This window comes from Suillus subalutaceus (genome assembly GCF_016647625.1).
Source record: "Suillus subalutaceus strain FC151 chromosome Unknown DFJ58scaffold_96, whole genome shotgun sequence".
NCBI classification, from domain to species: Eukaryota; Fungi; Basidiomycota; class Agaricomycetes; order Boletales; family Suillaceae; genus Suillus; species Suillus subalutaceus.
In genome coordinates, this window is record NW_024540345.1 from 168,041 (window position 1) to 183,225 (window position 15,185).

General features: G+C 46.2%; 2 protein-coding genes across 2 annotated transcripts; both read right to left on the reverse strand.

Annotated features, from left to right (window-relative positions):
• Window positions 1-5,386: 5,386 nt before the first annotated feature.
• DFJ58DRAFT_801288 (uncharacterized protein) lies at window positions 5,387-5,802 on the reverse strand. The gene has a single exon (XM_041390868.1). The coding sequence runs from the start codon at window positions 5,650-5,652 to the stop codon at window positions 5,416-5,418; it is 237 nt and encodes a 78-aa protein (XP_041241047.1). The 5' UTR covers window positions 5,653-5,802; the 3' UTR covers window positions 5,387-5,415.
• An 8,441-nt stretch (window positions 5,803-14,243) lies between these two features.
• On the reverse strand, window positions 14,244-14,761 carry DFJ58DRAFT_511696 (uncharacterized protein). Its single transcript, XM_041380759.1, has 3 exons — window positions 14,678-14,761; window positions 14,415-14,621; window positions 14,244-14,355 (listed from the first exon to the last, which is right to left on the reverse strand). Exons 2-3 carry the CDS (start codon window positions 14,587-14,589, stop codon window positions 14,309-14,311), a joined length of 222 nt encoding a protein of 73 aa, XP_041241048.1. The 5' UTR covers window positions 14,590-14,621; window positions 14,678-14,761; the 3' UTR covers window positions 14,244-14,308.
• Window positions 14,762-15,185: the final 424 nt, after the last annotated feature.

A 15,185-nucleotide genomic window follows, 5' to 3' on the forward strand; every position in this document is an offset into this window, starting at 1 on the left:
TTGGCTCAACATAATGTCGATACAGGTGTGAGTCAGATTGTCTGATCCTAGTACGGGAATGATCACTAATTGGGTGTTTCAGGTAATATTTTGAACTACACGACAAATGGGACAGGTGCGATGATCACTGTCATGTTGGGTGGTGAGTTACTCAGCTGCAACACCTCAGTGATATTGATTCGACTGAAATGCAATGCAAGTCATCATGATCGCTCGGTTACATGCCATGTACCAGAGATCTAGAATCCTGCTTATCTTCCTTGTTATTATCTTCCTGGCTGTGAACATCGCCTGCGAAGTACTCGCGGTAATAGTACTCAAGCATTTTGTAGGGGGTAAACTTTACTTGTTGATTTGAAGAACCCAGCTCATTGGACGATCACTAGAGGAGCGGATACTCTCTGGCGCATATATGTGCAGTGTTGAATATGAGGGGGATGCTGAACTTCTGTTCTCAATGGTTTGGGTGCTCAATACTGCTTGGGAGGTTCTCGTACTGTTACTTTCACTCTGGATTGCTGTGAAACACTTCCGTGACCTGCGAAAACTCGGGCCATCAAGAGGATCAACCATCGGGGATTGTTTCAGAGTGCTGATAAAATCCCACGTGCTTTATTTTGCAAGGTGAGCTTGTAATGTGAATGTGGCTATCTGTTTCTGCTCAACTTCTGCACGTGCTAGCTTTGTTTGTGTCTCTTGCCTCGACCTTAGTATTCTCTCCCCAGAGCTCGCGGTACGCCGACCTGTCGCTGACATCTGCTTGTAACCGCTGCTCATCATTTCTGTAGAATTCAAACTCTTTGGGAGCTGGGATACTCTATGGTGCTCTTCAAATTTTATTTGGTGTGCAGATGTTCGTACTGGGACCACGCCTCATCCTTAGCGTCCGAGAATATCACGCCATGCTCATGGCCGACTCAGACGCAGAAACTAGCATGTATCTTATTGTCTTCCAGGAGCGTGTACATGTACCAACTAGCAGTATTGTGTAAGGAAATGCCTGACGAGTGTCTTGCAAAGAGGATATTTTGGTCGGGGATTCGCCGTCGTGTTTATTCAAGTTATGGTGTTTCAAAGTGTAGTTAAGACAAGATTTATGTAGACGCTCTTCTCTTGTCGAATCAATACCGGACAGTCAGTGAACTGCCCGCCCACAATCGCACCAAGTGGCAAGCTGAAATTATCTGTAACGATTAGTAACCAACCCAGTACTTGATGCCCGATACTGAAATATAACGAGAATTAGTATAAATTGCCCAGGCAGCTGATTCTGTGTGTTTGCGGAGTCTGTTTGCTTCATGAGGGCTTGGGCCTGGCCTAGGCATCTCATAGGCCATGGCCTAGGGCCCAGGCCCGGGCTTCTGCTGTATAGGGAAGGAAATTTCCGGGATGTACTGTACAGTAGTTGACTTAGAATTACAGCGTCTTTCGGAAGGTCGGCTGAACAAATGACTCTCACAATCATATCCGACGATGACGCAGTGGCTGCCGTCACGGTCACGACACGTTCCAAACGAACAAATATACCTTCCTCTCGGCTTCATGATTCCAATAAAAGTGCAACACCGGAGCTAACTAGCCACAAACAGGTCCAACAACTTGAAACGGTTCCGAACAGCCACCTAACGCCACTCCCAGGACAAACCCACGCGACGCCAAACGAAATGAAGATGACGCTGACTGGAGTTCAAGTCTCTCAAATCAGGATGAAGATTTGGACCGTGGAGACGCCACAGAAACGGTACACAAAGGTAAGTATTGTCAACCTATGTGTCAGTATGCTCACTATCTTGTTTTCATAGCCAAACGCCTTCGTCGAGCAGGCGAGTCATCCTTCACGGACGATACTCGTTTGAATGCCTCGTTAGGAGTTGCAGACCAGAAGTACTTGTGATGATAATGTCTGACCATGACTTTGTGAGCGTGAATATAATGATAAGGAGTCGGCGCATGCTCGACTCCATGGTTCGTTTGGATTGAGGTTCCAGTGATTACACAGCGGGGGTTTCGACATTTTACCACATCTTGCCACTAGTGAAATCACATTCGAAATGCAATCTAGAGCGCTCCAGAGCGTTCCAGGCTAGGTCTAGAATGCTCTAGCCAGGTCTAGGTCTGCTTTTGATTGAAATTGTGCAGGAGGTAAAATGTCCAAACCTCCGATGTGTTACTAGTAGCAGTAAGTGTAATTGATGCGCGCTCACTATTTAAGAGTTAGGAGCATCGCAGCAGTGGTCGCGGCAGTTGCCGCAGCAGCAGTGGCGCAGCATTTTCACGATGCCCACTGCCGAGTGATGCGGAACTCGCTGAAGTACCGCAGCATAGACTTCCCCCCTAGTTAGTTAGTAACAATGTTAATAGTGTCACACAGGTGTGTCGATTCGTTGGACGTGTGACTCTGTGACGAAGCTAAGTGCGTATCTCTACAGTAACCCCAACATCTCCACTCGTTCACACCCATTTCTCGAATATGACCGTAGTCTCAAATGATCCCAATTTGTGGCCGATAATCAGTTGGAATATTTTTTTCAGCTATTTCATTGGTTCGTCGTATCAGTTGGTAATGTCTCGACCTGACATTGACATGCGGTTTCGCAGTTGCTGCCAGTGTCGTGGTCGTATACAATTGGGGTGAGCAGGACAGTGTTCGAAAACCGCTGATATTCTCATAGTATTTCCAGTCCTAACACTCGGACAAGAGGTACGTCGGTGCTATTGCCGGAGCAACCAACTCGCTAAGAACGGTGTCATAGATTGAACTGATCTGGGTAAGTGACAGAGTCCCATATCGGAAGAAAGTAACAGAATACAATGAATGTGAGGTAGATGCAACGTTGGTCTCTCATGACTGTGATGTATTTGGTTGTTCGTACCTCATATTATGCTATAGCGTGGTTGGCAAGTTGTGCTGACTCCAAAATGTTCTAGATACGTTATATTGGAATATCATATTCTGTGTATGTGTTTGAGACCAACAAGTTGGCACTGTACTAATAGCCCATCTCTCATTATCAGTATCAGGGTTCTGGGTATGTCTCATATGCGCTGTGTTCGATTATTCTGACCCGCGGCACAGCATATATACCATTCGTCCCGTTAACGGATGTAGTGAGTATTCCACAACCATCTCATTCCCATCCAATGAATGCATTCATATGTAGGGGTGAGTGAATTGAATGTGGCTCAACATAATGGCTCGATAGGTGTGAGTAGTAGTGTTTGATCCTACTAGTACGAGGGTGATCACTAATTGGGTGTTTCAGGCACTATTATTCAATACACATCAATTGTGACGAGTGCAGTCATACCTGCCATGCTGGGCGGTACGTCTAGTAACCAACACAGTCCTTGATGCGAAATACTGAAATATAACGAGAATTAGTATAAATTGCCCAGACAGCTGATTCTACGTGTTTCCGGAGTTCAGCTGTCTGAGCACAGAGATGATAAGGTGTCCGCGAAGCACGAAGCTCAGATAGCCGATGGCATGTTAGTCCGAGATGCATTTTCATCCATCTGGGCTAGGACTCATAGCTCACCTATGTGCCTCCATCACGAATGAGCATAGCAAGATGGGGTGTGCTGAGCGGGGAGTAGAGAATTAGATAATGGGAGCTTCAATTCAGAAGGCCTCAATCTGTACACCTGTCAAACTATTAATGAGGCATCAACCACGATATTCTGAAATTTGATTCATACCTACATTATCGGAGTCGTGCCATCATAGCGTTGCGTGCATACGATTGCAAATTATGTGTCGGATTTGCGTCCTTGCAAGATCTGTTGGAGCCCATCCTGCCAAGCACGACCGTCAGAGTAAAGCACTGAACGAGAACGGGCCAGACGCATGCCTACCTCCATATCATCTGAGTCGTGCTCGAAGGGTGAAAGTCGGCTGTCGTCGTCCTCCGCAACTATTGGTAGGGATTATTGTGATTGGGCGTCAAATCCGGTCATCGGATATCGAGGTCCATTCTCGTTGCGGGTGCTACTGGCGCGACATCGCTGATTGACGTCTGTCCAAGCATGATGCAACGATATCGAGCATGTCAATTTAAAACAGAAACTCACGAGGTGACTATATGCCTGTCTTGTCATAAATAAACGCGCGTGGCAAGGAGATAGGAACGTTGAATGAGGAGTAGAGAAGAAAATTGTGGTTTCAAGTTGGAAGGCATCAAACGCACCTGGGAAAGTATCAGCGAGGCGCCAACCGCGATATTCTAAAATACGTACTTTGATGAGATTGCACTAGCTCTATCGTGTGTCTGAGCAAAGCAAAAGAAGAAGCGAGAGGGATTTTCTGAAACCCGAGATGGCTGATAATACATCAAATCAGCGAGAACACCTGGCCATCTTCATTATCCATCTGGGCTGCGGAGATAGAGTGTCAAATCGTGTGTGAAGGTAGAAGCAGGGTGTCGATGTCCTGGAGACCACTAGTCTACTGATTGGGCATCAATCATATGATTGAACCAACCGATCGCTGACTACTGCCAGATAGTCGTGCAGTCAATCGTCTCGGTATTCAAGCATGATTCAACGATATGGAGTATGATGGATTCAAAAAAACTTACGGCTCGAGTATTTATCTCTATCACAGATAGTAAGGAGATGTGAGGTGCTGAGCGAGGAGTAAAGCGTGCCTGACAAAATATGGTCAATGGACCAGTTGTCTGAGCACAAAAAAGGGATGTCCAGACATGTGGACCACGATGCGAAAGTTCGGTGAACCAGGAAAGTAAAACCAATGTGTCTGAGCTCAGGCGGCTGATAGCCCTAAGGATTTCACAATCATCAAATCCATTCAAGAACTATCTGAGCAAAACGAAGGAATGAGGAGAAGTGACCATGATAAGTAGAAGCCCAGGTGGTTGATAACAAAATGGCTCTGGTTCGCAGGACACCACCACCGTGACATCTGCCATCCAGACTTGACTCGGGCAATGAGGAAATTATGTTTGTGAAAATGAATGAAGTGAGAGGGAATAACGGATGGGATACGGGGAACTAGTAGAGAGGAATAGCATTGGATTAATGGCTATAATTTGTGACGCCAGTGAGTGGAAGGGGAGATGGCTGATAAGGTAAGGAGTCTGCTTCCTGGTGATACCCATCTTGGCTGTCCGTATGAATGGAGTGTGAAGCGCCGGTTCGCGGGGAGTCAGAACATATCCGAGAGGAATGTTCATAGAAGATATTTACCTTGTGCTAATCAGGTAAAGCTTAGACACTGTCGCTACAAGAAAAGGCACGTGTGAACGATGAACAAAAAGTGTGGCAGTGAAGACCACACTATAGGAGCATCGTCCCAAGTAAGCTCGTTTTGAGAAGGGAGTAATTGTGTGCAAAATTGAAGCGAGTGGGTCCGAGTCCGATGGCGATGGCGACGGTAGTGAGTTAATATTCAGGAGATCATGAGGGCGCGGGCGGCGTTGCCGTTGACGTTGCAAAAGAGGTTCTTAATAGAGACCCATGATGGAAGGTGCAGCTCACTATCAGATCGGAAATTGAGTTGTGTGATAGAGCTATATCAGCATGCTGGCTAACGGAACGTATATGTGGAATACTTGCATGTGGATTTGAATTCGATGCAGGCCGAGTCGGTGTAAAAGAGAGGATTATTAGCCTAATTTGGATGAGTGCCAGCATCGTGACTTTGATATTAAGACCGGGTACCCGTTATAGCTAACGTTCTGGACCATAGCTTGTGGAACAGGGAGTGATTGTATCTATGGCGTGAATTCGTCTTTTAATTAGGAATGGGTTGAATAAGAGGCAAGAGTCCTTGTTCGATTTGAGCCATTTCATGCAGACAGTGCAACAAGAATACCCCGAGTTGCTGACATCACTCGCAACGAGCAGAACGTTCCAGAACGTTCCTATGACATGCATTCGCGTGTGTGAAACTGGTTTGCAAACCTACTTCCACCAATCAAGGATCTATATCTTCATCACCATTATGCCGATCTTGGTCATACAAGCACTGGACGGTGGTACATCTACTATTAATACGAGCACTATGTTGTGACAATACCCAACATCCCCCACTCGCTCACACCCATCTCTCGAATATGACCGTAGTCTCCACCGATCCCAGTTGGTGGCCGTTGATCAATTCGGCTATTTCTTTTAGCTATTGGATGGGTTCGTCACATCAATCGGTGATGTCTCGATCTAACATTGAATTACGGTTTCGCAGTTGCCGCCGGTGTCGTGGTGGTATACGATTGGGGTGAGCAGCACAGTGTTCGAAAACCGCTGATATTCTCATCATATTTCCAGTCCTAACACTCGGACAAGAGGTATGTCGGTGCTATTGCTGGAGTAGCCAACCTACTAAGAATGGTGTCATAGATTGAACTGATCTGGGTGAGTGACAGATTCCCATATCCGAGTCAGAAGAAAAATAGGCGAATACAATGAATTCGCGACAGAGGCAACGCTGGTCTCTCATGACTGTCATGTATTTACTTGTTCGTAACTCATATTATGCTATAGCGTGGTTGGCAAGTTGTGCTGACTTCAAAATGTTCTAGATACGCTATATTGGAATACCATATTCTGTGTATGTGTTTGAGGCCAACAAGTTGGCACTGTACTAATAGCCCATCTCTCGTTATCAGTATCAGCGTTCTGCGTATGTCTCATATGCACTGTGTTCGATTATTCTGACCCGCGGCACACAGCAAATATGCCATTGGTCTCGCTGACAGATGGAGTGAGTATTCCGCAATCATCTCATTCCTATCCAATGAATACACTCGCACGTAGGGGTGAGTGAGATTCTGAACATTGAACTACGCTCAACATAACGACTCGATAGGTGTGAGTTGGGGCGTTTAATACTAGTACGAGAGTGATCACTAATTGGATGTTTCAGGTAATATTGCGTACTACATAATAAGTGGGACAAATGTAGTTGTAAGTGCCATGCTGGGCGGTGAGCTGCATACCTCAGTGATATTGACTCGACTGAAACACGACGCAAGTCATCATGATTGCTCGGTTGCATGCCATGTATCAGAGATCTAGGAGGATGCTTCTCTTTCTTGTCGTCATCTGTCTGGTTGTTAACATCGCCTGCGGAGTACTCACGGCAATAGGACTCAAGGATAGTGTAGGGGGTAAGCTTTACTTGTTGACTTGAAAAACACCGCTCACTGGACAACCACCAGAGGAGCTGATACTCTCTGGAACGTATACGTGCGGCTTTGAATATGGGGGGGATATCCCGCTTCTGTCTTCAATGTATTGGATGCTCAACACTATTTGGGAGGTCCTTGCACTGTGTCTTTCACTCTGGATTACTATGAAACATTTCCGTGACCTGCGACAACTCGGCCCATCGACAGGATCGTCCATAGGGGACTGTTTCAGAGTGCTGATAAAATCTCACGTGCTTTATTTTGCAAGGTGAGCTTGTAATGTAAATATGGCCATTTTTTTCTGCTCAAGTTCCACATGTGCTAGCTTTTCTTGCGTCTCTTGCCTCCAGTTAGTTGGTAATATCTCTCCAGAGCTTGAGGTGCGCCGACCTGTTGCCGACATCTGCTCGTAACCACTGCTCATCATCTCTGTAGAATTCATATTCTATGGGAGTTGGAATATTCTATGGCGCTCTTGAAATTTTATTAAGCGTGCAGTTGTATGTGCTGGGACCACGCCTCATCCTTAGTGTTCGGGAGTATCACGCTAAGCTCGTGGCCAACTCCGACGCAGAAACTAGCATAAATTCGATTGTCTTCCAGGAGCATGTACAAATATCAACTAGCGGTACTGTGTAGGGAAATGCTTGCCGAGTGTTCTGCAGGGAGAAGTGTGGTCAAGGATCTGTCCTGCTATTTATTTAAGTTATGCTGTTTCAAAGTGTACTTAAGACGAGGCTTATGTAGACAAACTCATTTCTTGTTGTATCACTACTGGAAGTCAGTGAACCGCCCGTCCACACTTGCACCAAGTGGCAAGCTCAAATTATCCGCAAGAACGTCTAGCAACCAACCCAGTCTTTGATGCCCAGACAGCTGATTCTCCGTGTTTGCAGAGTTCTGCTGTCTGAGTACACAGATGATGAAAACGTGACCGAGAGGCATGAACCCCGGATGGCTGTAACTCATTGGTGCTGCAGAGGGCGTATCCATCCATCTGGGCCACGGTGAAGGAACAGGAATGAAGTCGCGCAGGACTCGTGGTTCGACTGTACGCCTCTATCATGAATGAGCATGGCAAAGAGATGAGGTGTGCTGAGCGGGGAGTAGAAAATTAGAGAATCGGGGCTCACTATTAATGAGACATTGACCACGATATTCTGAAATTGCATCCATACGTACATTGGTCGGAGCCGTGCCATCGTAGTGTTTCGCCAAAGCGACTGCAAATTGTGCGTCGGGTTTGCGTCCTTGCGATGATCTGTTGAAGCCCATCCTGTCAAGCAAGACCGTCAGATTAAAATACCGATCGAGATACATACATATATTCACCATCTGGACCGAAGGAATGGAAAGCGAGGCGGCTAGAAAGTAGAAATAGCGCGTCTGAGTTCAGACAGCTGGTATAGATAGCCCAAGGGTTCTGCAGCATAGTCAGATTCTCGCCTTTAAAATCGCAGACTGTCCAGGCAGAGCACCCTTGCCATTCAAGGGTATTACGCGCGACCAAGGTATTTGGACCCTTTTGTCTATCCAGCTCCACAAGTAAGAAGAAGCAGTAAGGAGAAAAGACTGAAATCTGTTCTATCGATACGAAAGTCGTTGTAAGCTTTGAAGCCCACTCAATTGAACAGGGACATACAAAATCACGTAACTGGCGCGTCCCGCATTATTTGATTCGGTTTCTTTGCTTTCGGTTCGGTTTTATTGTCTATCTTGAGCCATCGAGGTATATTCATACCTGAGGCCTGAGTTGTACATAGCGTAGATGGCCAAATACACGTCGTTGTAGCCAGTAGCTCGAGCCCTTTCTGATGAATGACTAAGGGTCGTAGATAAGAGCAAAACGTGCCAGACGCGTGCCCACCCCATACCATCCATAAGCAAGGAAGCAGTAATGAGTCGTGCATGGAAGGTCAAAGTCGGCTGTCGATGTCCTCAGTAGGGATTATGGTGATCGTGGTCGTATCAGCTCATCGGATATCCAGGTACATTCTCGTTGCGGGTGTTGCTGGCACGATATCGCTGAACGATGTCTGTTCAAGCAAGATTCAACCATATCGAGCATGAGGTTTAAGATAGAGACTTACGAGGTGAGTATATGCCTCTGTCTTGTCACGAATGAAGGCACGCTGTGAGGAGATAGAAGTGCTGAGTGGGGAGTAAAGAAGAGAACTGGAGCTTCAAGTCGGAAGGCGTCAAGCGCACCTAGAAAAGTATCAGTAAGGCGCCGACCATGATATTCTGATATCCCTACTTTAATCAGATCGCACTGGCTCTATCGTGTAAAGCAAAAGAAGACGCAAGAGGGAGCTGTGAAACCCAGATGGTTGATAAAGTGTCAAATCGGCAAGAACGCCTGTCCACCATCTTCTATCTGTACTGCAGGAAAGGAGTGCCGAATTGTGTGTGAAGGGTAGAAGTAGGGTGTCGACATCCTGGAGACCGCTAGTGAAGTGATTGGGGGCCGATCATCTGATTGAACCAAGCCATTGCTGACTACTGTCAGATAGTCATGTCGTCGTCCACAATCGTCTGCTGAAGCATGATTTAACGATACGGAGTAGTATGATGGTTTTCAAAAAACTTACGGCTCGAGTACTTCCATCCATCACGGATACGCATGGCAAGGATATGTGATGTGCTGAGCGGGGACTAAAGAGCACTTGACGAAGTAACACTAAGGCACCCGTTGTCTGAAGACAAAAAACTGTGCAATCATCCATCTGTACCAAACATGTGGAACGCGGTACGAAAGTTCTGTCAAGCAGGAAAGTAAAAGCAGTGTGTCTAAGCTCAGACGGCTGATAGCCCCAAGGATTTCACAGTCATCAAATCCATTCGAGAATTATCATCTATCAGAGCATAACGAAGAAAGGAGGAGAAGGAGACACAACCACTGTGACATCTGAACTTGACGCGGGCGAATGTGGAAATCATGATTGTGAAAACGAATCAAGTGTGAGGGAAGTAGCGGATGGGGTACGAAGAACTGGAAAGAAGGAGTAGCACTGAATTGATGGCAATGATTCGTGAAACCGGCGAGTGAAAGCCATAAGGCAACTTGAATGGGTCCACTTCCTGGTCAACCGGTCATCACTGGATTACCCATCTGGGTTGTCCGTATGAATGCAGTGCGAGGTGCTGGGTCGCGAGGAGTAAGAGTATATCCTAGAGGAAAGTTCATGGAAAATGCTGTAATACCTTCACGTTGTCACGGTGTTGATGAGATCACCTAGATACGACTAGTCTTGTGACAGCGATGAACGCAAAATGTGGCAGTTCGAAGATGACACTAATGGGCTCTTTGTCCCAATTGCAAGTAGACTCGATTTGCACAGGAAGTAATTACGTGCAAACGGGCAGAGAGTGTGTGTGATGGCGATGGCGATGATGGCGATGGTAGGTAAGTTGAAATGATCAGAGGGCGCGGGCAGCGTTGCTGTTAACATTAATATTGCATACACAAGGACCCAGGTGCGGATCACTAAGAAGGAACGACTGTCTTCCTTCTCTTGTGGTCTGACTAGTACGTACGGATTTCCAAGTATATTCAGGCAGCTCCAGTACTTGAAATAAACGGGTGGTAGAACAGCATAATATACAAATGATTAAGGCATGAATGGGACCCTGGCAGTTGGAGGAGCGATTACGCCTCAGGTGAGGCTGCCGAGGCCGAGAGAACGCACATGTAATTACGTCATGTAATAGATTCACATTTTATTACTTCGACCGATCATCGATCAAGGATCTTCAGACTTCAGATGGACTCATCACCAATAATGTCACCCCGAAGATCGGTGTTGGTTCCTGATATTCACGTGCGTGATATCGGTTTACTATTCAAAATCAACTTTGATTCAATTGAGGACATTCACTTTTTGCTCATTTCGCACCGCAATACTCACTTCAACTAATCAAGAGTCTTGAAGCAGGATTAAATATCCTTCTCCATCATGCCCATTTTAGCGATACAAGCGCTGAATGGTGGTATATCTAGCACGAACACTAGATCATTGTAGCCCCCAACATATCGCACTAACACTCGCTCTCACCCAACTCTCGAATATGACCGTAGTCTCAAATGATCCCAGTTGGTGGCCGATAATTAGTTCGAATATTTTTTTCAGCTATTGGATAAGTTCGTCGTATCAGTTGGTGATGTCTCGATCTAACATTGACTTGCGGTTTTGCAGTTGCCGCCGGCGTTGTGGTGGTATACGATTGGGGTGAGCAGCAGTGTTTAAAAACCGCTGATATTCTCATCATATTTCCAGTCCTAACACTTGGACAAGAGGTACGTCGGTGCTATTGCCGGAGTAGCCAACTTGCTAAGAACGGTGTCATAGATTGAATTGATCTGGGTGAGTGATAGAGTCCCATATCAGAAGAAAAGTAACACAATACAATGAATTTGGGGCAGAGGCAACGCTGGTCTCTCATGACTGTCATGTATTTGGTTGTTCGTACCTCATATTATGCTATAGCGTGGTTGGCAAGTTGTGCTGACTTCAAAATGTTCTAGATGCGCTATATTGGAATACCATATTCTGTGTATGTGTTTGAGACCAACAAGTTGGCACTCTACTAATAGCCCATCTCTCATTATCAGTAACAACGTTCTGCGTATGTGACAATGTCTCGTATGCACTGTGTTCGATTCTTCTGACCGGCCACACACAGTAAATATACCATTGGTCTCGCTGACAGATGCAGTGAGTATTCTGCAATCATCTCATTCCTATCCAATGAATACACTCATATATACTAGGAGTGAGTGAGATTCTGACCATTGAACTTAGCTCGACATAATGACTCAATAGGTGTGAGTCGCAACGTTTGGTCCTACTACGAGGGTGATCACTAATTGAGTGATTCAGGTAATAATATGTACTACGCAAGGAATGTGACAGATGCAGTCATAACTGCCATGCTGGGCGGTGAGCTGCAATACCTCAATCATATTGACTCGACTGAAACACGATGCAAGTCATCATGATTGCTCGCTTGCATGCCATGTATCAGAGATCTAGGAGGATGCTTATCTTCCTTGTTGTCATCTGTCTGGCTGTTAACATCGCCTGCGGAGTACTCACGGCAATAGGACTCAAGGATAGTGTAGGGGGTAAGCTTTACTTGTTGACTTGAAAAACACCGCTCATTGGACAACCACCAGGGGAGCTGATACTCTCTGGGACGTATATGTGCGGCTCTGAATACGACGGGGATGTCCCGCTTCTGATGTTGGCAATCATTTGGACGCTCAACACTGTTTGGGAGGTCCTTGCACTGTGTCTTTCACTCTGGATTGCTATGAAACATTTCCGTGACCTGCGACAACTCGGCCCATCGACAGGATCGTCCATAGGGGACTGTTTCAGAGTGCCTGATAAAATCTCACGTGCTTTATTTTGCAAGGTGAGCTTGTAATGTAAATGTATTCGTCTTTTTCAGCTCAAGTTCCACATGTGCTAGCTTTTTTTGCGTCTCTTGCCTCCAGTTAATTCGTAGTTTCTCTCCAGAGCTTGAGGTGCGCCGACCTGTCGTTGACATCTGCTTGTAACCACTGCTCATTATTTCTGTAGAATCCATATTCTATGGGAGTTGAGATACTCGAAGGCACTTTTGATATTTTATTTGGCGTGCAGTTGTTTGTGCTGGGACCCCGCCTCATCCTTAGCGTTCGAGAATATCATGCAAAAAATCGTGGCCAACTCCGACGCAGAAATCTAGCATGAATTCGATTGTCTTCCAGGAGCGCCTACATGTACCAACTAGCAGTACTGTGTAGGGAAATGCTTGCCGAGTGTGTCTGCAGGGAGAGATTTGGTCAAGGATCTTAGTTAGTTGCTGTTTCAAAGTGTATTTAAGACGAGGCTTATGTAGACAAACTCATTTCTTGTTGTATCACTACAGGAAGTCAGTGAACCGCCCGTCCACACTTACACCAAGTGACAAGCTGAATTATCCAGTAACATCTAGCAACCCACCCAGTCCTTGATGCCCGGACGGCTGATTCTACGTGTTTGCGGAGTTCCACTGTCTGAGCACACAGATGAAGAAGTAGTGAGCGTGAAGCATGAAGCCCAGATGACTGCAACTCATTGATGCTCAGAGGCGTCTTCATCCACCTGGGCCATGAAGAAGAAAAAGGAATGAACCGCACGGACTCGTGGTTCGCCTGTATGTCTATATCGCAAATGAGCATGGCAAGGAGATGTGATGTGCAGAATGGGGAGTAGAGAATTTGAGGATCGGAGCTAACTATTAATGAGACATCAACTGAAATTGCATTCATACATATGTTGATCGGACCCGTGCAGTCTTAGTGTTCCGCCCATGCGACTGCAAATTGTGCATCGGGTTTGTGTCCTTGCAATGATATACTGGAGCCCCTCCTGCTAATATCGCTGATCGATGTCTGTTCGAGCATAATTCAGCCACATCGAGCATGACAGTTTAAAACAGAGACTTACGAGGTGAGTATGTGCCTCTGTCTTGTCACAAATGAATGCGCGAGGTAAGGAGATAGAAGTGCTGAGTGGGGAGCAAAGAAGAGAACTGGGGCTTCAAGTTGGAAGGCGTCAAGCACAACTAGAAAAGTATTAGTAAGGCGCCAACCATGATATTCTGACATCCGTACTTTGATCAGCTCTATCATGTAAAGCGAAAGAAGAAACGAGAGGAAGTCGTGAAACCCCAGATGGCTGAATGTGTCAAATCGGCGAGAATGCCTGTCCACCATCATCATCTGGGCCGCAGGAAAGGAGTGCCAAATCGTGTGCGAATGCTAGAAGCAGGGTGTCGACGTCCTGGAGACCACTAGTGAACTGATTGGAGGTCAATCATCTGATTGAACCAACCCATTGCTGACCACTGTCAGATAGTCATGTCGTCGTCCACAATCGTCTGTGCTGAAGCATGATTTAACGATATGGTGTATGATGGTTTTCAAAAACTTACGGCTCGAGTATTTCCATCTATCATGGATGCGCATGGCAAGGATATGTGATGTGCTGAGTGGGGAGTAAAGCGCACTTGACACAGTATCACTAAGACACCAGTTGTCTGACCACAAAAAACATGTGCAATCATTCATCTGGGCCGAACATGTGGAACGTGATACGAAGGTTTTGTGAGGTGGCAATGATTCGTGAATTTCAAGCTGGCAAGTGAAAGCCTAAGGCAACTTGAATGAGTCCGCTTCCTGGTCGACCGGTCATCACTATATTACCCATCAGACTCATTTGCACAGGAAGTAATCACGTGCAAACGTGCAGAGAGTGGGTGCGAGCAAGGTGCGAGCGTGATGAGGATGGGAATAACGGATGGGGTACGAGGAACTAGTAGAGAGGAATAGCATTGGATTGATTTGTGACGCTAGTGAGTAGAAGGCGAGATGGCTGATAAGGCAACGAGTCTGCTTCCTGGTGAAACCCATCTTGGCTGTCCGTATGAATGGAGTGCGAAGTGCTAGTTCGCGGGGAGTCAGAACATATCCGAGAGGAAGGTTCATAAAAGATGATTACCTTGTGCTGATCAGGAAAACCTAGACACTGTCGCTACAAGAAAAGGCACGCGTGAACGATGAACGAAAAGTGTAGCAGTGAAGACGACACTATAGGACCATGGTCTCAAGTAAGCTCGTTTTGAGAAGGGAGTAATTGTGTGCAAAATTGAAGAGAGTGGGTCCGAGTCCGATGGCGATGGCGACGGTAGTGAGTTAATATTCAGGAGGGCGCGGGCGGCGTTGCTGTCGACGTTGCAAAAGACGTTCTTAATAGGGAACCATGATGGAAGGTGCAGATCACTATCAGATCGGAAATTGAGTTGTAGGATAGAGCTATGTCAGCATGTTGGCTAACGGAAGGTATATGTGGGATACTTGCATGTGGATTTGAATCGGAGATGAGCAACACGCATTATAGATCTATGACTACATAATTTCATGCAGAACCACTAGTGCAACAAGAATACTAGGCTCGTGACCAGTTCTCATAATGAGGCAAGCCGTCAATTTTGCCTCATAGACTAGGA

What these genes read in the sequence shown, in the direction of transcription:
- DFJ58DRAFT_801288 (XM_041390868.1), bottom strand. Translation starts at nt 5,652, where the DNA reads ATGCTGGCACTCATCCAAATTAGGCTAATAATCCTCTCTTTTACACCG.
- DFJ58DRAFT_511696 (XM_041380759.1), bottom strand. Translation starts at nt 14,589, where the DNA reads ATGGGTTTCACCAGGAAGCAGACTCGTTGCCTTATCAGCCATCTCGCC. An exon ending in CACTCTCTGCACGTTTGCAC is followed by an intron (nt 14,356 to 14,414) that starts GTGATTACTTCC and finishes CCGGTCGACCAG; the next exon opens with GAAGCGGACTCATTCAAGTT.